This window comes from Artemia franciscana, chromosome 7 (genome assembly GCF_032884065.1).
Source record: "Artemia franciscana chromosome 7, ASM3288406v1, whole genome shotgun sequence".
Lineage (NCBI taxonomy): Eukaryota > Metazoa > Arthropoda > Branchiopoda > Anostraca > Artemiidae > Artemia > Artemia franciscana.
This window is the reverse complement of record NC_088869.1, coordinates 25697516-25718867: the sequence shown is the minus strand read 5'-3', so window position 1 is coordinate 25718867 and position 21352 is coordinate 25697516. Positions and strand designations below refer to the sequence as shown.

General features: G+C 33.5%; 1 protein-coding gene across 1 annotated transcript in view; it reads left to right on the top strand.

Annotated features, from left to right (window-relative positions):
* Positions 1 to 20415, top strand: part of LOC136029069 (carcinine transporter-like) — a 65466-nt gene extending 45051 nt beyond the window's left edge. Inside the window, exons 9-13 of the mRNA XM_065707109.1 lie at positions 3153 to 3287; positions 7548 to 7627; positions 12662 to 12843; positions 16923 to 17101; positions 20160 to 20415. Of these exons, the coding sequence (XP_065563181.1) occupies positions 3153 to 3287; positions 7548 to 7627; positions 12662 to 12843; positions 16923 to 17101; positions 20160 to 20367 (784 nt within the window). The 3' untranslated portion in view covers positions 20368 to 20415. The remainder of the gene's footprint in view (positions 1 to 3152; positions 3288 to 7547; positions 7628 to 12661; positions 12844 to 16922; positions 17102 to 20159) is intronic.
* Positions 20416 to 21352: the final 937 nt, after the last annotated feature.

Here is a 21352-nt window from a genome sequence, read left to right as displayed (position 1 = left end):
TATTATTATTTCATTATTATTATTGCCTAATTTCCCGTACCCTATTTTAAATTAAGCTTTATGAATATTTGAAACATGTTTTTTGAGCAAGTTCTATAGAATTATATACAGCTTTTTATATAACTTACTCCGTTTCTTGATAGGGAGCTCACACTTTTTGCAGTGTTGCAAGAAGCCAGAAAACTCTTTTCCTAAGCCCAAGTGGAAAGTGTTTTCAAAAACTTGTATTACACTATTTTTATAATTATTTGTTAAAATCTAGTTTTTTGGTACATTTTCATTTTATCTTATTTTTTTTAGGCTATCCTTTGCAGGATAGGTTAGTACTCTGGTAATGTTGATTTTAGTCACATCTTTGCAATTATTGTCTAAGCAAAGATAGCGTAAAAAAAATTGTGTCTGAAAAATGCGAAACAAACAGACGGAAACGCGATAATTTGTAATGCTTTTGATATTATTTTCACATAGTTTGCACTTTCGGCTCATAGATAAGATGAACGTTATGACGTTGGTGCTTGAAGTAGGCTTGTCTTCTTTTGAATACTAATACCAGAAAGATGGCGATAGGATGTATCAACGGGTAATGTGTTACCATCATCATAAGCAAGATTCTGGCCAATGTCATTTACTAAAAATTCTATGATTGCATTTTTTTAACACTATCATCTATGAAAATGTTGCTCTCACATATCCACCTTATTGATGATGACAATTCTTGGGCAATCCAAAGAAACTTAAACCCTCACTGCCATGACAACATACGTATACCTTTCCAATAAGATCTCTATTAATGCTTGTTTCATACTTCATAGACTACCACGGAGGCAGCCACACAAAAAACTCCTGGAACCGCTGGAAGTCGGAGTGGAATAGGTGGAATCAGAACTATGGAATCATGGAGCAGAAATGGAGGATCTGAGACTGACAAAACCGGAACTGTGGAATTGTTGGCAGATTTGACGGAAAGAGTGTCGAAACTGGAACTGGGGCCGGAGGGACCGTGGGAAGTTTCACTTAAGCTTAAACGGTCTATTTTAGTTTATGCGGTTTATAGGGTTATTTTTTGTGGAAAAATGTCTAAAAATTCCTAAGGAATGATACTTTGTGCCAGAAGGTGCAACGAAGCAGCCAGAGAGTGCCAGTGTGGCGCAAATCGCTATGGTGTATCACGATCTAACAATGAAATGGGAAGTCCCGCTGTTGAAATAAAAAAATGATCAATTTTACATTATATGGTTATTTTTGTAGGAGAATGGCTGAAGAATGCTTTAGGGATGATAATTTGTGCCACAATGGGCAGCCACAAATTACCACGGTGGGTGTGAAGTAAGTTGATGCTTGAAATTCAAAGACAATACGCAAATCAATGCTGCCACAAATCAACGGATTAAAAAATATTTTATCCAGAAAATGACTGAAAATGCTTTAGGAATGATAAGGGGTGTCAGATGGTGCCACGGGCTAGTCATAGAGGGACACATGTCGGGAAGTGCCAGAAAATAATACCGAAAAAACGAACAAAGTATGGAATTGAGTCATATGTCTTGTGTCTCCTTGAATTTACCTCTTATAACTCACCCCCTCCCTTTAACAAATCTAGATATATCGATCAAAAGCTGTGTATTTCATTTATTATATTTTTGATTTTGTGGGTATACTTAAGGTGAATTTCTCAGCATTTATGTAGACAATGCTCGATAGAATGCATAGCGGAAAATACTCTTTCCTAGCTGTATAATATTGACTTCAGTGCCCTAAGAATAAAGTATTTTAATAATGTTTGTAAATTTGTTTATTAACAGAACTTATATATACAATAAAAGTCTTTATCTTCATCTTGTAGATTTCTTCTTTCACAATGAATCTTCAGTACATTTAACTGATGCATTTAAGGCATCTTGTAGCCTATGCACATCTGTAGTCATTAAGTCAATCACAGCCTATATAAAAGTTCAATATACGTACCACTTAAAACATAATTATTTGAAACTTTTCTACTGAAAGGAGAAATGTCCCTTTCTACAGTATATTTTCTTACGCGCCAAGTGGAAGTAAACCGCCTTTATTTCTTTCGATCACAGCCTATGTAAAAGTTCAATATACGTACAACTTAAAACAGAATTATTTGAAATCTGAGCAATGCTCCTTTCTACATTATATTTTTCTATGTGCAAAGTGGAAGCAATCTGCTTTTATTTCTTTCGATCACAGCCTATATAAAAGTTCAATATATCTATCACTTAAAACAGAAATATTTGAAACCTGAGAAATGTCCCTTTCTACAGTATATTTTCTTATGCGTAAAGTATGTCAAGGTAAACAATATCCTATTGCGTAACAACCAATTTGCTATAGTATTAAGTAATATCCAGGCGCATAGTAATGCATTGACGGAAAAACAACTCTTACAGTATACCTTTATGGGTATTGTTAAATAGATTGAGAGGATACTACTCTCGCTTTCTCTTTTCCGTCTCTATTTTACGCCTATATTTGTTAAGGGTAATTGACCGGGGTAAATATTCACTGGGATTGGTTTCTCTAGAGGATACTTGTGTGGGGGGATTTCTCCGTGGAGGTGGGGCCAGATTTCTTGGCATTATTTAAAAAATCATCAGAAATTAAATGAAAAAATAAGTTTTTTCAACTGAAAGTAAGAAGCAGTATTAAAACTTAAAACGAATAGAAATTATTACGTATAAGAAGGGGATTGTCCCCTCCCCAACACCACGCTATTTACGCTAAACTTCGAATTTTGTCCCATCTCTTTTAGAACAACCCTTGAAACACAAGGGTTGTTTAATTAGAACAATAAGAAGCTTTTTTAAAAGTACTAAAATAAACTTTAGCGTAAAGAGGAGGTGTTAAGGAGGGGGGATCCCCTTTATATATGTAATAATTTATGTTCGTTCTAATTTTAAATGTTGCCCTTACTTTCAGTTGAAAAAACTTTTTTTTTTAATTTAATAATATAAAAAGTACGCTTTTGGTATATTTAAAACGAAATAAATTGAGCAGGTGTTACACAATGGTTAATTTCTTTTTATTATTCCCCTCGCTTTCAAGAGTTCTGTGCAAAACATAAAATTTAAGGAAAATCAAGATACAACAATTTAATGTTGGCTTTGCCTCTGTTATTTTATTTTTTATAGGCTTGCCAATGAAACAGTTTATGTTGGACTTAGTTACTACAGTCCTGCAATGGGAAGTAACGAGTACCTTTCTTTCTTTCTGTCCTGTGTGGTTGAGGTACCAGGATATTTCTTGTGTTGGGCTGTAATGGATAGGTTGGTTATTTTCTTGTTTTTCTTACTTTTTTTTACCTTGACTTTTACTAATGCTGGTATTTCATTATTCAAGTGTGATACAGTATTGTTTTCAGTATCGAAGGCCTATTGTAGTAATGTCCCTTTTCCTCAATAGCTTTTCCACACTTGTGCAGCTTAAGACTTTATGTTATGTAATCTTATAAAGTTAATTTTTTTCGTTACGTAGGTTGTGTCAATTAGACCTGAGTCTTTATGTTCCGTAAGCTTATGTTACCTTATGGAAAAGTGAACAGAGAAGCAACAAAATGGAGGTTCTGGAGTAGCAATTAATAAACTTTGCAAATAATCATATAGCTTTTACTAAAAAGCCTTTCACACTTGAACAATGTGTGAATCACCATTCCACTGGATTTTTTTATATCCTTTTCTTATAAGGACTGCGATGATTTTAGACTACGATGAATATGATTTTATACGTAGAGTCTTGCGTTGACCTAGTGTGAAATGATGAATCACCATTCCATTGAATTTTTTTTTCCTTTTTATAAGGACTGCGAAGATTTTAGACTACGATGAATATGATTCTATACGTAGAGTCTTGTGTTGACCTAGTGTGAAAGGAGGGGTAAAGGGGGAGGGTAGTTACCACTCAATAATTTGCAAAAATAACTAAAATTTATGAAGTAGCTTTAAAAATGTTGCTTGTTTGAAGTGTCAAATTTGCTCTGTATTTTGAGCAAATAATTTTTTTATCTTTATAGGCGAAACAATCAGTTGACAAGAATTGCTTAAACTCATCGATGCTACGATGCCCTACAATCTCCTATCATTTTTTGGGATGGAGCCGACGGCTATCACTTTAACATTAAATTGATAAATCCAGCCACTAACAAAGAAATGGATAAGAAATGCAGCGCAATGAAATATTATGCCTATAGATTAATGATTCTACTTTTATTACATTTACATATAATCCATCTTGGGATTAGATACAACAGCTTTTACATCCTGGACAATCGCCGGTTCATAGACATGACATTACGGCCCGTGTCTTCCGGCAAAAGTTGCTCTCCTTCATCTCCTACAGAGTTATGGGAGAAATACAAATCGCAAATGGCCGAGAATATATTCCACCGAATACGGCTAGAAAGGTCAGATATGACCTTGGACTTTACAACAGAAATTTATAACTGCACTTTAGTTATGATTGAAGATTTGTGCTTATCTATTGCAAACAAACTTCTCAAGCATTTGGGAATGCCTTCACCTAATCGTACTGCTTCTATTTCTACATGTGTTGAATGGGATCCTGAACAAAGTTACAACACAATTGATCTATTGTCGTATGTTACAGACCGGGACACCAGGACACAAGGAATATAAATGACGACCGGGACACTCAAAGAGAAATTACAGACCGGGACACAAATGACAAGCGGGACACAGGGAATATAAATGATGACCGGGACACTCAAAGAGAAATTACAGACCGAGACACCGGGACACAAATGACGACCGGGACACAGGGAATATAAATGACGACCGGGACACAGGGACACAACTACGACGGGGACGCCGGAGGGCAAATGGGGGATATATAAATGACGACGGGGACACAGGGAATATTCGATTAGCAATTACCATCAACAAAGCCCAAGGGCAATCATTAGAAAAATGCGGTATAGATCTGAATACGGATTGTTTTCCCATGGACAATTATATGTTGCATGTTCAAGAGTCGGTAAACCTGACAATCTATTTATATGCACAGACAATGGGACAGCGAAGAATATTGTATATTCGCAAGTTTTACGTAGTTAAAAACATATATATATCTGTCTATATTCACAGGTGGGACACAGGGACACAACTACAATAGCGCGTAACTAATATGGCGCGTGACGACACGCACGCGGGGGGGCTTGGGGGGGGGGGGGGGGGGGTGGGCGCGAAGCGCCCCTACCAACTAGGTGTTGGTGAGACACCAGCTAGTACACATATATATATATATATATATATATATATATATATATATATATATATATATATATATATATATATATATATATATATATATATATATATATATATATATATATATATATATATATATATATATATATATATATATATATATATATATATATATATATATATATATATATATATATATATATATTCACAGGTGGGACACAGGGACACAACTACAGTGGCGCGTAACTAATATGACGCGTAATGACTGACGCGTTACGCGCGTTACTTTACGCGTGGGGGGCTTGGGGGGCGCGAAGCGCCACACCAACAGCTATTAAGTTAATAATTTTAATTTTATTTTTTGAATACTTTCAAATTTAAAATATGGTCGCTATTTCAATGTGGAAAATATGTCACAATATAAAGTTTCACAATCTTTTGCAATACTTTGACTTATCCTATATCAAACAGTTCGTGGTAACTAACTGTAATAAGGAGCGACTTGGCTCAATAGTAACCAAAACTCTAAAAAACTGAATTTTTATAACAATAGTTACATCAAAAGAATCGCATTTTAATGCTGATTGTAATATATAAGTTTCATTAAGTTTAGACTTACCCATCAAAAGTCACGAGCCTGAGAAAGTTTGCCTTATTTTAGAAAATAGGGGAAAACACCCCTTTAGTCATAAAATCTTTTACGAAAATCACACCATCAGATTCAGCGTAACAGAGAACCCTATTGCAGAAGTTTCGAGCTCCTATCTAATCCTAAAAAAATGTAGTCCAAGAAGTCAAGGTTATTTTCATTTTTAGATCACACAAATCTAATTTTAACGATATATTCACCCCATAGACAAATAAAAAATCTTTAAAGTAATAAATAAGATATGCTATAAGAGAGCTAACTTACATGTTTTTTTCTGTTTTTCCAAAAGTGAAAGTATTCAAGCCCTCTTATCATTATTCCGGAAAATTAGGCTTAGAATTTCGAATATTAACCTTTTTTTAACGGTTTACATTAGGCTCAATGCGTAAATAAACATTTTGTATTTTAGCGACATGCACTATTCTTGGCGTCTAGCCCCAGCTAAACTATAAAATGCAACAGTATGTCAAGTTTGAGAGCAGATAACCACTCGATTCAAGAGGAAAGACACACACAAAATATTTGAATTGGCTGAAAAATATCAAAATTTCAAAGAATTGTTAAAACTATTGACAATTCTTTCAAAGAATTGTCAAAACTAAGAATTGTAAAACAAAAATATCAAAATTTCGAAGAATTGTCAAAACTATTGACAATTCTTTCAAAGCATTGTCAAAACTGAGAATTGTAAAACAAAAAATATCAAAATTTCAAAGAATTGTCAAAACTATTGACAATTATTGTAAAGAATTGTCAAAACTAAGAATTGTAAAACAAAAAGTATCAAAATTTCAAAGAATTGTCAAAACTATTGTCAATTCTTTCAAAGAATTGTCAAAACTAAGAATTGTAAAACAAAAAATATCAAAATTTCAAAGAATTGTCAAAACTAAGAATTGTAAAACAAAAAATATCAAAATTTCAAAGAATTGTCAAAACTATTGACAATTCTTTCAAAGAATTGTCAAAACTTAGAATCGTAAAACAAAAATATCAAAATTTCAAAGAATTGTCAAAACTATGATATGCCAATTTGAAACTGCCCTCAAATTCAAAGCATTAAAATGATAGCAGTTATGAATCAGATATAAGCTGCAGGAGATTAGTTTTATATAATTGACCGTGCTTTTTCAATTAAGAACACAGCGCATATTTCTTTTTTCTAATGTAGGCCTACACTTCAGGATTATGTTATTTTTGTTAATAATTAGGCTAAGACCTTTTTGCATATGTAACCATTATTACTGATTTGTATAGGCCTACTTACTTTGGATGGTACGGTAGAGTCTGGTATTGTTAATATGAAATAACCCAATTTAGGATTGAAACAACACAACACTTTGGGATTATCTTAATTTTGTTAGTAATTAGGCTAAGACCATTTTACATGTATACACATTATTACTATTTTGCATAGGCTTATTTACTTTGTATGGCACGGTAGAGTATGGCACTGTTAATATGAAACAACCCAATTTAGGATTGAAACAACCCTACACTTTAGGATTAAGTTAGTTTTGTTAATAATTAGGCTAAGCCCATTTTACATATATACACATTATTACTAGTTTGTATAGGCTTACTTACTTTGTATGGCACGGCAGAGTTTGGTACTGTTAATATGAAACGACGCAATTTATCGAATTTGATTTTAGATGGGGGAGACGCTGGCCTTTGTGTTTACTTCTTGGACTTGGAGGAACGGCCTGTATAGCTACTGTCTTGATGCCCGAGGGTTGGTTTACTACTGATATTGAGTGTTATGAAGTAGAAAAATACTGTTGCTCAAATTTCTTATTTTGTATTACACCGCATTATTTCAAACCTACAACCTTAAAACCAACTAGTTGTACAGCAGAGACACAAAGCTATGTTTGAACCTTATAGGCTTCTCTTTGTCATGTGCCTTAGAGCTTTATATTATTCTGCTTTAGGATATCTTTTGCTTGTATTCCTATTTAATTACATGGTATATATTTAATGCCCCTATTTCACTTTAAACTACATGATTTACAATTTAATAGGAAAACTGAGGCAGCTTTAAATCTATGACAATCCTAAAACTGAGATTAGTTTAAAAGTTGAATACATTCAAAGCCATTTTCTTTTAAATCAAGCTAAATCTGTATAAAGTTCTTAAAAAAAAAACTTAATACAAAATACATTTGTCCACCTCATTTCTTTTTATCGAGCATAACGTTAATTATTATACTGATGATCTACCTTTTCCTTGTGAAGGGAAGCGTATTTACTTGTAAAGTTCGCACATATACCCCGCCAAGAAGCTCCTTTAATGGCTTAAACAAAATATTACTATAGTTATTAGATGTAAATCAGACCAAATATATAAATCATATCCAAGCCGTACCGTAGTTAATTTTGTTTAATTAATTCTGTTTTAAATACAAGGAATACAAGGAATAATTTTAGTTAGTTTTGAGTTTTAATGTTGCTCCTTACTTTCAGTTGAAAAATCTTTCTTTTTGTATTTAATTTCTGATCGTTTTTCACATAATACCTGTTTTTCACATAATACACATGTATGGCATTAATTTCTTTAATTTTAATATCTCACTTGTACTATAGAAATGAAAAGTTTAAATAATTTCTTCCTAACTACTGCTGGTTAATACTAGGCATTTGTATCTTTTACCAAAGAGAAAAATCCAAACAGTCATGGAAACTATCATTCCATGCTTCTAACTTTTATATTTTCAAAAGATAATTCCTGAATTTATCGCTCTCATTGATCAATGACAGATTTTAATCTCGAAAGTCGAATGTTGCTCAACTCGAGGAATTACAAACGGTACACATAGAGGGTATGGCAGTCGTAGGTAATTTTGAGTTACTAACAGGTTTGGCGATAAAATAACTCGTGTTAAAAAATAAAATGAATTTCCACAGAAAAAGCATTAATAGGGGACTGTTTCCCTTCTTATCTTTTGTTTCTGCTTTTTTTGCAATAGGCAAGTCGGCTATGTATAGAAAGCCTCTAAACAGTAAACCGGTTTCACACAAACAGTGCATCTAGAAGTAATTCTACATTCCCATGTCGTCCTTGTCTCCATAACTATCTTTTCTTCAAGTTACTGATGATCATTAATTTTCAAACAATAAAACGTAGACAAATATACACCAACATTTTGGTCGTTTAACCTACGGCCCTTCTCAGTAACGGTCACAGTGACACAATACGAAAAACTGAAATAATTGTCATTCCATACAACTTCTGTATGATTTATTCCTAAATATGTCTGGCCTCTTTGTAGTGAGGTTAAGAATATTTCAGTATGTCTACTCAAAAAGGATCCAAAATAGTGTTAGAGCCAACTGTTACATCTCTAATAGTCATCCAGCTTCTTAATTCGAAACAGTATGTGCTATTCTATTTACTGTCTCCTAAACACATATCCAATCCCCTCCAACTAAGAGGTTTATCCGTAAATACTGCTTTACAAAGATATGGACGCATATTTCGTCCGTAATAGCTGTAAAAAAATTAAAATACTGAGAAATTAAGATAAAGCCTTGTTCAGTATTTCACATCAATTTAGAATGATCTCCGTGAGTAGATCAAATCAAAGTAATTTATTGACTCCGCCATGCAATGATTTGACAGAATTATACTACCATAAGCCAGAATTAGGTGAAAGAATAGAAATATCAATGATGAATGGTGAATCTGCATTTTGTCAATTGTCCAGGGGGTTCAAAATTCTCATAGCGCGCTTTCAGGGGCCAACAACGTTGACGTATGGTTCCTATTACAGTAATTCTTTGACCTATTTGTATGAAAAAAATATATATTTAAAAGTACGAGCTAAAAGAATATGAGCTAAAACATAGGAATGAGTTAACGCAATGTCCAATACCGACAGAAGTGCATATACAAGGTTTCTGTAGTCCACCAAGAATATATGACACTTTTGCTGTCTTTTTTGACATTTTTGAGATATATCATTTCAAGCGTAAATGTTTCAGTCTGAACGTATAAACGTATAACCTATTAACCTTTATTTTCATGCGCGATAAACATATGAAGTCAGATTATAATGAAAGTTATTCCAAATCGGGGATACTCAAAGACTAAAATGGTGAAACAATCATTATCATACGTTAATGTTCGCGTAATCATAGCTCTAGTGATAAAATGCTATCAACTAAATCTAATTTCCTGAATTTAAGAAAAAAGAAGTAAATTCCTAATTTAGGTCAAATTTATCTATCAGTGTGTTTAAGTCAACAAAGATTCAATAAAAGTGGATCTGCGATTATTTTTTTTCTACGTTTTAAGACACTTATAGTGTATAGGATAGATTACACTTTTTCACTTTCCTTTATCTTCTTAACAAAACTAAAAAAATCACAACTCAAATAAAATTAAAAACTTGGGCAACTCCTAATTTCCGGGAAGGAGGGGGGTTAAACGTATAGAATTCCACTGTTATTTATATCAATTTTCATTCGTCCTCTACACACCCTTTAATATACACGTTCCTTAGTTCACCGCTTTATTAAAAGAATCTTTTCGTGTTACCTTTTAATGCAACCAAAATGATAAAATTTCGATAACTACAAAACAGGACATTATGAACGAATACAACCAGATTTGTTTCTAAGCTTGTTGCCGCATTAAATCAATGAATAATGCTGAAACTAGTCAGGTCTCTTCAACCTTCACAGACAGGGTGTGTAACAAATTTTTATTTCCCTTTAAAAATAGGGGTTTGTATTTAGGCCCAAATGACACTAATTGAAATGAATTCAATTTTTGTGTCAAAGAAATACTTGTTAATAAATAAAATATAATACTAAATATATATCATGAAAAGAGAAATCACCAATGCTACAGCACAAACACAAAAAAAAAAAAAAAAAAAAAAAAAAAAAGAGACAGAAGGAGAAAAGGAAGACTGTTTTCCTAAATTAGTGATTAATATAGACCAGCACTTGAATGAGGCCTTAACCCTACTCATCCATACAATCACATAGGTCAAACAGCATAGCCACACACAATCAACCATAAAGAATAATCCATGGACAGGCAGTCATGTCGTCAATAAGTATAAGTCGTCATTTACCGAACAATAGAAAAAATAATATAGACAAATAATTCAGAGGCAACACCCAACATAAGGGCTCATCAGGAGAATACACTGGCCTATATAGGGTTTCGCCACTCTAAATTCTCTACCCAGCACAGTGTTGTGGCTACCACAGAATACCCATGGCATCCCCGCGTCAGGTATCACCCCCAAAATACATGCCTATGAAAAAAAAACAGCAAATGTAAAACAACCAAGTAAAACCAAAACAAGCTTATCTTGTTAATATATCCCTCCCCTTAGCAACAATAGGTAAACTAAATATTATAAATTTTACCAAATCACAAATATTAACACATTGCAAAAAACCTGAATGAACTAAACAATTATAGAATTCATCTTTACCATGTGGCTAATTTTTAAAAAAAATCCGCTCAATTAGAAACACAATTCAAAATAAATGGCGCTGTGACAACATTTCTCGAACCTCCGAAATTAGTTAAAAATTTCTTTAAGTATTTCTAGATAATTCTTTTGATATTTATTTAAAAGTTCGTTATAATGAAAACTAAATTTTTTAAATTGCCAAGTTAATTTATTTGCAGAAAAACCTCTTGATATCAATTTTTGGCTTAAGATTTTACATCTATTTTTAAAATCAATATAATTACTACAAATCCTTGCATAACGAAGTAACTGTGAGAAAAACGCTGAATATGTGATATTTGAGTGTATATTACTTTCAGGGAATGGGAAACTAATCACTTCAAAATCAAAATCATCCGTTTTATTATACATTTTAAAACTTAATTTATTATTATCACAAATATTAATATTTAAATCTAAGAAATGATCTTCATGACCAGCGCCATGACTAGGCTCAAGAATAAGCTCTGATGGATATATATTTTTAGAAATATCAATGAAATCCTTACAATTTAAGACCAAAATATCATCTAAATATCTTTTATTATTTGACAAAGCATGTTTTAAATTAATTGGATTATTCTTATCCATCATATATTTATATTCTAGTTGACTTAAAAACAAGTCAGCTATAAATGGGCTGGCATTCCCCCCCATGGGAATTCCCATAATTTGCTTGTACAAATCACCCCCAAATCTTATATAAGTATTGTATAAAACAAATTCCAATAACTCAAAAATCATATCCAAGCTGTAACATCTCAAGTTAACTGTAGTATTAAAGCAGTTTGTCCATATGGCTTTTTTATTACAACTGTCTATTTTTAAGAACCTTTTACTAGATAAGAGGAAAGATTTCTTTATAACAGTTTTTAAATTATCAAACACTAAATTAAGTGATAAATTAGTATACATTGTCGCAAAATCGAAAGACTCAATTCTTTTAGCTGAAACCATTGTTAAAGAATCTATCACCTGCAGTGAATTATTAACGCTCCAATATGGATTAAATTCGAAAATTTTTTAATACCAGAACAATAGGTTACTAATTGTATAATAATACTAAATATATATATTTAATATCATAAAGAAAGAAAACGTTCAAAAATAGAGTTCTTAAAGGCCAAATGAAAATACTGAAAAAAAAAACACAAAAAGCGCATATTTCGAGAGAACAACCGCCTCTCTTTGAACCACATTCTCTTGGGTCTTTGGTCTTCAAACCACATACATATATATATGTATATAATATAATAATCAGCGTTAATAAAATACTCATATTACAATATTTTTAGGTGCAGTTCAATCTACACTAGCACTATATCTGGTTGCAAAGTTTGCCATTTCTGCATCGTTCTTAATATTATACCCCTTTGCTGGGGAGCTGTATCCTACAGAGGTTAGAGGATTGGGTATTGGGTTTTCATCCTACATCGGTGGAATTGGACTAGTTATCATTCCTTTCATTAACTATCTTGTAAGTACTATAACAGTAAACTGTGAAGACAGTTGGAGGGTTTAGGTGGTCTAGATATCCCTCTTAGTAGAACAAAGAAACTGTATATACTCTTCAAATTTTTGGTAGGCAATGGTTACTGTTGTTGATATTATTAAAGCGAGTTTTTTTCTTACTGTTCTTATAAAAACAAAGTTAAAAGCCGCATTTAGCTAAACAATTGATTGGTTATCTTGGTAATAGAAAGTTAGTAAGTAATTCATAGCGCTGACTGCTGTAGAAAAAAAGAAAGGAAAAACTGTTCAGTGTTATCTGATCACTGCTTTGATTATGCTTTCCAATGAGAAAAAAAATTAGGATTTGAAAAGGAGTTGTTTAAATATTTTCAGAGTCTCTTTGAATCCCTGCTTAAATTAGAGATTTTTCAAACATTACAGTTCAAGCAGAATTTGTCTTTTTTTTAAAACATTTTTTTTTTCAAACATTATAGTTCAAGCAGAAATACGTCTTTTTTTCAAACAAAAAAAAATTTCAAACATTACAGATCAAGCAGAAATTGCTTTTTTTAAACAGGTAAAGGCACGTCGGTCCCACTTGGCTGATTCATTTGGGGATTTTCACCTCAGGCTTTGAACTGAATAAGTTCAAAACAGAGACTTGGCTTGTTTTTGTACCCAGTGGCGGTTTCACTATTTTCTGCAACTAATACAGGATTTGGCAAGTTTATTGGACATTTAAGTGAAGAAATTTCGTAAAGTCTTGTTTTCATCTGGCGTCTCATGTATATAATGGTAAGCATCAAATATGCAATAAAATTGTTTCTTCAACATAATTCACATGGCTGATTCATCTTGAGTTGTGCCGTAAAATACCAAACCAGTACGACGCTTTAGTTTATGCTGCACCTAAAGTGTCATTCATATTGGGATTTTACCTGAGGACTTCTGGTTGATTTCCTGGAAATCGCCTTGTTATGACTTCAAAATCCTGGCATTACCTAAAACTAGGAATAGCAGTTTAGCGTTCAGAACAAAGAATTTGGGTAAGTTAGAAGAGTGGACACTGTCACTAGTGTGTAAAAAAAAACCAACGCACGCTATCTAGTGTTTGACTTTTTTTGGCATTATTTTAGTTTGATAATTAGTCAAAATTAATTATGTTAGTATAACTGGCAACACTAGTGTAGTAATAAGTGACTGATATCAGTTTAAAAAAAAAGAAGCCCTGAAATTTGAAATTTGTTGGTGATTTTTTGAAAGTAGCGTTAGCTTCCATTCTTATAAGTTGCCTATGGTTTTTGGTTCATGATCAGGGTTGCCACCTGTAGCACGAAGAGGCTATTTCATAATTAGCACTGTATCACATGCTACGATTAATGGCCAAATAGTGCTACTTTCGTACTACAATTTTTCTTTTTGTCTTAAACGAAATAGTGGGGATTTTTCAAAAAGTGGAATTAACAAAAAGCGTGGACCAGCTTTTCCCTGTATTTTTTTTTCAAAGATTGTTGCAAAACTTATATAACTGGACTGCCTTTTTCCCGTTATCGTTTCGAAAAATTGGCACTAAGTTTGAAATTAAGACATAAAAAGATTAAAATTTGACCAAAAAATAATCCAAGCACACTTAAACAGACGATGCACATGTTGCGGCGCAGGCCACTACACGTGCATCAAATTTTTGTTTTTTCCGTTGTTTCAAATAATTTGTTAGGTCACACTGCCTCTGCAATTACGACAAATTTAGCAAACAAAAGTTTTAATTTCAAAAAAGTAGTGAACGAAAAATAAAAACGAAACAGCACTTTAATTAAAAAAAATTCCGAATATTTCGGCCCCACGTCCGGGAGCCTTTCTCAACGGAAAAAACACAAAAAAGTTGCTTTTAAAAAATAACAAAAAACAACAACAACTAAACACACGAAGAAAGGAAAAATAAATAAGAATACTCACATTATAAACAAAACTTCTAGCACGGATGTTACAACATTAGAATAAAACCAAAGGGAATGTCTATAGTGAAACAATGGGTCACTATAGACATTCGCTTCGGTTTTACTCGTTTGTTGTAAGATCTGTGCTAGAAGTTTGGTTTATAAGGTGAGTTGTCGTATTTATCTTTTTTCTCTTCTTGAGTTTAGTTGCCGGTTTTTCGTGTGTTATTTTTAAAAACAATTTTCTACTTTTTCCTTCTTTTCGTTTTTTTTTCGTTGAGAAAAGCTCCCAGACGTGGGGCCAAAATAGTCAGAATATTGTTTTTAATTAAAGTGCTGTTTTGTGTTTATTTTTTGTTCATTAATTTGTTAAAATTTAAACCCGTGTTTTTGCTTAATTTTCTGTTGTTTTCTAATGAAAATGCCACGAAAAGGCATGTTCAATAAAAAAACTTTTTCTAAGAAAGATATTTTTCAAAATCAAAAGATAAGGGGCAGATACAATCTTGACTGAGGGGTGAATAATTGACACAAGTTATTTAAAACGTCCCATGTTCACGTGATATTGGCATTATTTTAAAAGCCATTTTTATACAATCATACGCAGTATTCTACACAAAGTGGTTATGTTAAGTAAAATCTTTCACACTTAAACAAGCCCTTTAAAGCTAGGCTAACATGAAAAGAAAATACATAAAAATATCATAGGCATCATCTAAAATCATTACAACCGCGAAAAGCAAGTTACTCATGAAATAAAGATGCGAAATTCAATCTCTGATTAAGTGTGATAAAGGCTTTTAAAGAAAAGCATATCTAGGAAGAATGGTTAGACAGAAAAGTAGTTCAGTATATGAAGTAAAAAGCTCTAAGCTAGGTACAACAAAGAAGGTTTTTATCATTTTTAAAATGATTCTTATTTTAATTAAACGGCCTTTGTATTTTAGGAGTCGTTCCTAAAAAGTTGTACAAACAGTCAAACTTTAGCGTAAAGAGCAAGGTATCGAAGACGGGAACAAGCCCCTCATATACAGTAGAGCGTATGTACATTTTGAGTTTTAATGTTTCTCCTTATTTTCTGTTGAAAAAACATATTCTTTTGATTACATTTCTGATCGTTTTTCAAATAATGCCGGTAAATCTGGTTCCTCTTCATGAAAAATTCCCTTACTTTACGGGAGACTCCTCTATGGAAATGTTCTCCCTTGTAAAATAACTTCCTCCTCCCGTAAGATTCCCTCCAGACTATTCCATCCTCGCCGAAAATTTCCTCTCCCCCCAGTAAAATTTCTTGCGGATGATTCCACCTGAAAAATACTCCTTGGCATACTTCCATTTGAAAAAGACTAATTTCTAATCATTTTTTCAAAGCTCTGGTAATCCCCTTTCTGTGGATATTTTTTTGTTTCAGAAACCCCTCTCCCTCAGTGGGCAGTTGTTGCTGCGGAATACTCACCCATGGAGAATTTATTCCGCAAAAATACCCCCCCCCCCATACTAGGAAATTCCTCAGACAATTCTGAGCCCGGTGGTAAATTTCCCTTGAACAATTCCCCCAGGACATCTCTACATGTAAATTTGAGTCAGCAAAAAGAAAGTAAGACAAATAAAAAGGATTTTGTATAGGAATTCGGTCAAATACCCCCATAGCAAAATCACCCCTGGAAATTTTAGCCACAGAAACTTCCCTTTCCACGGAAAATTCTACCTATGGAAATCCACCCCCAGCAGGAAAATCCCTACTCCAAAAAATGTCTGTATATTCCCCCCCCCCCCCCCCCAAAAAAAAAGGGTCAAAACAATGGGCAAATTTTATAATTCACAGACCTTTCGCCATTGGCTGCGCCAGAACAATGTTACCCCCAAAGACATAGTTTAGGCTCGTAACTTTAAAGGGTAACACGAAATTTAATAAAACTTATTTATTTGCTGTCAGCATAAAAATCCAATTCTTTGGACGTATCTATTGATATCAAAATTACTTACAGAGTCGCTCCTTACTTACAGTTTGTCACCACAGACTGTCTGACTTTCCTATAGCTCTGACGCGTTTGGCTGGGAATTAATTTCTTCAGTTTACACTGGAGCAAATGTTGAGTTTTGTTATATTATTTTAAATTAGGCCTAAATTTGTATATTTTTTTATTCACATGGCTGACCTTTCTAGGGTCAAGAAATGCTGACACTCCCACTTGTAATTATGGGAGCCTTATCAGTTGTTGGGGGAATATTGGGACTGCGTCTTCCAGAAACCTTGAACCAGAAGCTGCCTCAAACTTTAGAAGAAGGAGAAGAATTTGGAAAAAACTTCACATTCGCGGATTGTTGCAGCTTGCCTCCTCCACTGTAAGCCCTTTGTAAATTTCTCTTTTTCTTTTCTTTTTATTAATGTGCATGGAATTACATTTTAGAATTAACGATCCAAGAAATCAAGTAAGTAGAACTAGGTCACAATCAACAAAAACGATCACTTAGCTGTCGTTAGTGTTTTCACTAACAGTTAACTGAACTGTTAATGTTTTCAAAAAACTGTAGTTTTTTTTTCATCCTGAATTCTACATGAATGTTGCTCACAAATGCAGCAATCTATTGTATTTCTAATATAAAGTGGAAAAATCTTAAAGTCATTAGATATAAGTATCAGTAATACCTCATGGATACTTCACTCACATTTAGGTTAGCCCTGGACATGGTATTAAAACGAAAATAAATTATTTTTATAATTAGTATTTTTGAAAAAAATAAATAGTGGCAATAAAACTTGACCGTAAATTACCAAATAAATCATACGAGGGGCAGCCCTCCTTTGCAAAAATCTGAATCGCAAATTTGTGGTGAACTTGAATTTAGTTGCAATTAATTTCTTTAGCAAAATTTACAGGTTTTCGCTCTTTTTTTCATTGTATTTATTTACTCAGTACCTAATATGGTAAAAGCAATATTATCAAACAGTTCGTCGTAACGAACTCTAATGTAAGGAACATGTGGCTAAATAATAGCCACAGCTCTAAGAAATAGTGTCTTGATAGATATCGATACACCAAAAGAATCAAATTTTGATGCTTATCCAGAAAATTCATGGAGTTAATGTTACCAATCAAAAGTTACGAGCCAAAGTTTTGAAAAGATGAGGAAACACCCCTAAATTAAAAAAAAATACACCATCAGATTCAGGATATCAGAGAAACTCTCCTATAGAGGTTCAAGCTACTATGTACAAAAATGTGGAATTTTGATCTTTCTTCTTTTTTTTCGTCAGAAGATTGTTTGTTTATTTGTTTTTCAGGGGTGATTACATGGATTCAGTGATCCTAGAAGATCTGGAGAGGGCTCATTCAATTGGAAATCAACAGTTCTAATGTCCTTTTTAAATGGTCAAAAATATTGGAGGACAATTAGACCCCCTCCCACGCCCCTTTTCCCCGAAGTCACCCAATCAAAATTCAAATTTAGCCATTTGATTCAGTCATTTTGATGTAATAATTATGTCTTTGGGAATGACTTAACCCCCCAAAATTTACCCAGCCATAAAAGGGCTGCAAGCTATGGACTTTGGCCACTGTTTACAGATAGTATTGGTTACTGGGAAGTACAGACATTTTTCAGGGGGGGCATTTTTTGGCGGAAAGTGGGCCTACGCGGAAAGGTTCTTACATGGAAGAATTTTTTGTAGCAGAAGGGGTTTTTCCCATGGAGGGGAGCCATATTTCCCGGTATTATTTAAGACGATCAGGCATTAAATATTAATAAAAAAGTTTTTCGACTTAAAGAAAGGAGCAACGTTAAAACTTAAAACCAACCGAAAGTATTACATATAAGAGGGGAGAGGGTCATCCCCTCCTTTGTACCTCGATTTTTACGCTAAATATTTCCTAGAACTTTTAAAGAGCACCAGCAGATTTAGTGTATCAGAGAACCCTACAGTAGAGGTTTCAAGCTCCTGTGTCCAAAAACGTGGAATTTTGCATTTTTTACCAGAAGAAAAATCACGAATGCGCGTTTATTTATTTGTTTGGTTGTTTTTTCTCCTAGGGGTAAACGTATCGACCCAATGGTGTTAGAATATCAAGATAGGGCTCATTTTAACGGAAATTAAAAGTTCTAATGTCCTTTTAAAGTGACCCGGAAGACAACTTGCCCCCTCCCACGCCCCTTTTCCCTCAAAATCGTCGGATCAAAATTTTTTGATAACTATTTCGTTCAGCGTAGTTGAAAGGCCCAATAACTACGTCTTTGAAGATAGCATAACCCCCCATATCTCCTAGATAAATGTTTAAATTATAAAATTTGCCTTAGTTACGTATTGTATATGCTATTGGGAAGTATCCATACATTTTTTGGATGGGGGACGAGTTTCCTGCTGGGGGGGGTCCACGGATAGAATTTTTCATAGGGTGGAGGTTTCCAGGCAGTGAATTTTTCAGAGGAAGTATTTACACTGGGGGATTTTGCAGGAATTCCTATACGAAATTCTTCTTATGTCCTGCTCTTTCTTTGCCGACTCAACTTTACTTGTTGAGATGTTAAGGGTTATTTTCCAGGAAAATTTTTACCATGATAATGAATTGTCATTATTAATGAATTGTCTAGAGGATCTACCCATTATTCCGTGTTATTCCGTGGATTTGGAGCCAGATATCCTGGCATTATTTAAAAAATATCCAAAATTAAAGAAATAAACAAGTTTTTTCGACTAAAAGGAAGGAGCAACATTAAAACTTAAAACGAACAAAAATTATTACGTACATGATCAGGGTTGTTACCTCCTCTACACCTCGCTCTTTACGCTAAAGTTGGAATTTTGTCCCAATTTTTTAAGAACGAAACCTGAAACACAAGGTTCGCTTATTTACAATAAGAAGTTTTTTTTAAAGTACTAAAAAATTTGTCGTGAAGAGTGAGGTGTTGAAGAGGGGGCAACCCTATTCATGTACGTAATGATTTCTCTTTGTTTTAAGTTTAAATATTTCTCCTTACTTTTAGTTGAATTTTTGTTTTAATTTAATTTAAGAACTAAAACTACGTTTTAGAAGGAAACTGTGTTCGACCAGAAAACAGTTATCCTTGAAGAGCGATCTTACTGCTATTATCGCTCAGTTTCAATTTCAAAAGGTAAATTAAGTTCTTAACCTTAAATACTCATACCCATTCTACGTAGGAGGACCCAGCACTGGGATATATGGCTCATTTGTGGGTAATAGTATTAGTTCTATTTAATATGTAACAGCAATGTATAAATTATAGAGATTAAATCAGAGTCATGTGAAAGGGGCACGGAAATAATTCGGAGATTTTTTCGAGTCTTGAACAATAGAAATTTAGGGCCCTTGAGGTAAACAATCCATTATTGATATATTTCAATCTTTACATGACATTAGTAACATTTTTTCCATATTTTATTTAGCGAGGAAGAAATTGAGGGGATACAGCTCACTACAATAGGCAAGCCCGATTTGACTCAGCATCTACCAGATGAAATGACCCCGTTACAAACTGAACGACCTGCACGTACCCGATCAAGCTTTAAGAATATTTTAGTACGTCAAATGAGTGTTATGGAAGTTCCATTTGATCCGAATAGCGGTGCTGTTAAACTTCATTACTGGTATTAGCTTGTCTTTGAGTAACATAATTTTATTCAATAATAAAAAGTTTGGTGGGTAAATTTTGCTCATTTGTTATTATTTTCAGTGGCAAAATTACGTCTTAAAAGAAGTATCATAACTCTATGACTATCTATCTTAGTTCTACAGCCCTAGGAATGACGCATGGACGGATAACAGATAGACATATCTATTAACAAATGAACTAATATCATTTTTATACCATCCTAATAAGGGGGGGGTTAATGCCAGAATTGCCTCTCACTCAATTAGAATATCTGTCTTGGCTTTTTCTGCAATTAGCCATGACTTGAAGCCCACAACTATTCGATTTTAATTAAAATGTCGAAATTACTTAGTTAGAACTTAGCTAGAACTTAGTTACTTAGTTAGGATTAGTATTGCAGAGTCTTTTTTTTGTTCATCGACAAGTACAGATCATACATACAAGGCTCATACTCCTTCTCGAAAGGCTCTATGGCCAGGGATACAAGGGGGATTCAAAAAATACAATATAAGCAATTATCAAAAAAGGGAACAATAGCCAAACAATATATAAGATTAAAAACAGACCTTACCTGAGGCCTGGGAGTCAAAGCGCAGAGAAGACCACCATACACCCTGAAACAAGCACACAGGGGATACCAACACCACAAAGAAAAGGGAAAAATAAAATAAATAAATAAAAACAAAATGCTAATCTGTTTGATTCTTAACTAAACAATAACTAAACACTAAAGTCCCAAATGAGTGGCATCTCTGTACTGAAGAAATTAAAGAATTCCAAACCTGTTGACAAGCAATGAAGGGACTAAAGTCTGGCCGTATAGTAGGGATAGGAGAAATGCAGATATTATGTGAAGAACGGAGGCTACATGAAGCTGAATCAGAAATAAACACAGGAGTGTTTTGAAGAGATCTGGGAAGATTGTCATGAAGCTGATGAAAGACAACTGAAGCACAAGAAAGAATGTAAATTGACAGTAGGTTCAGG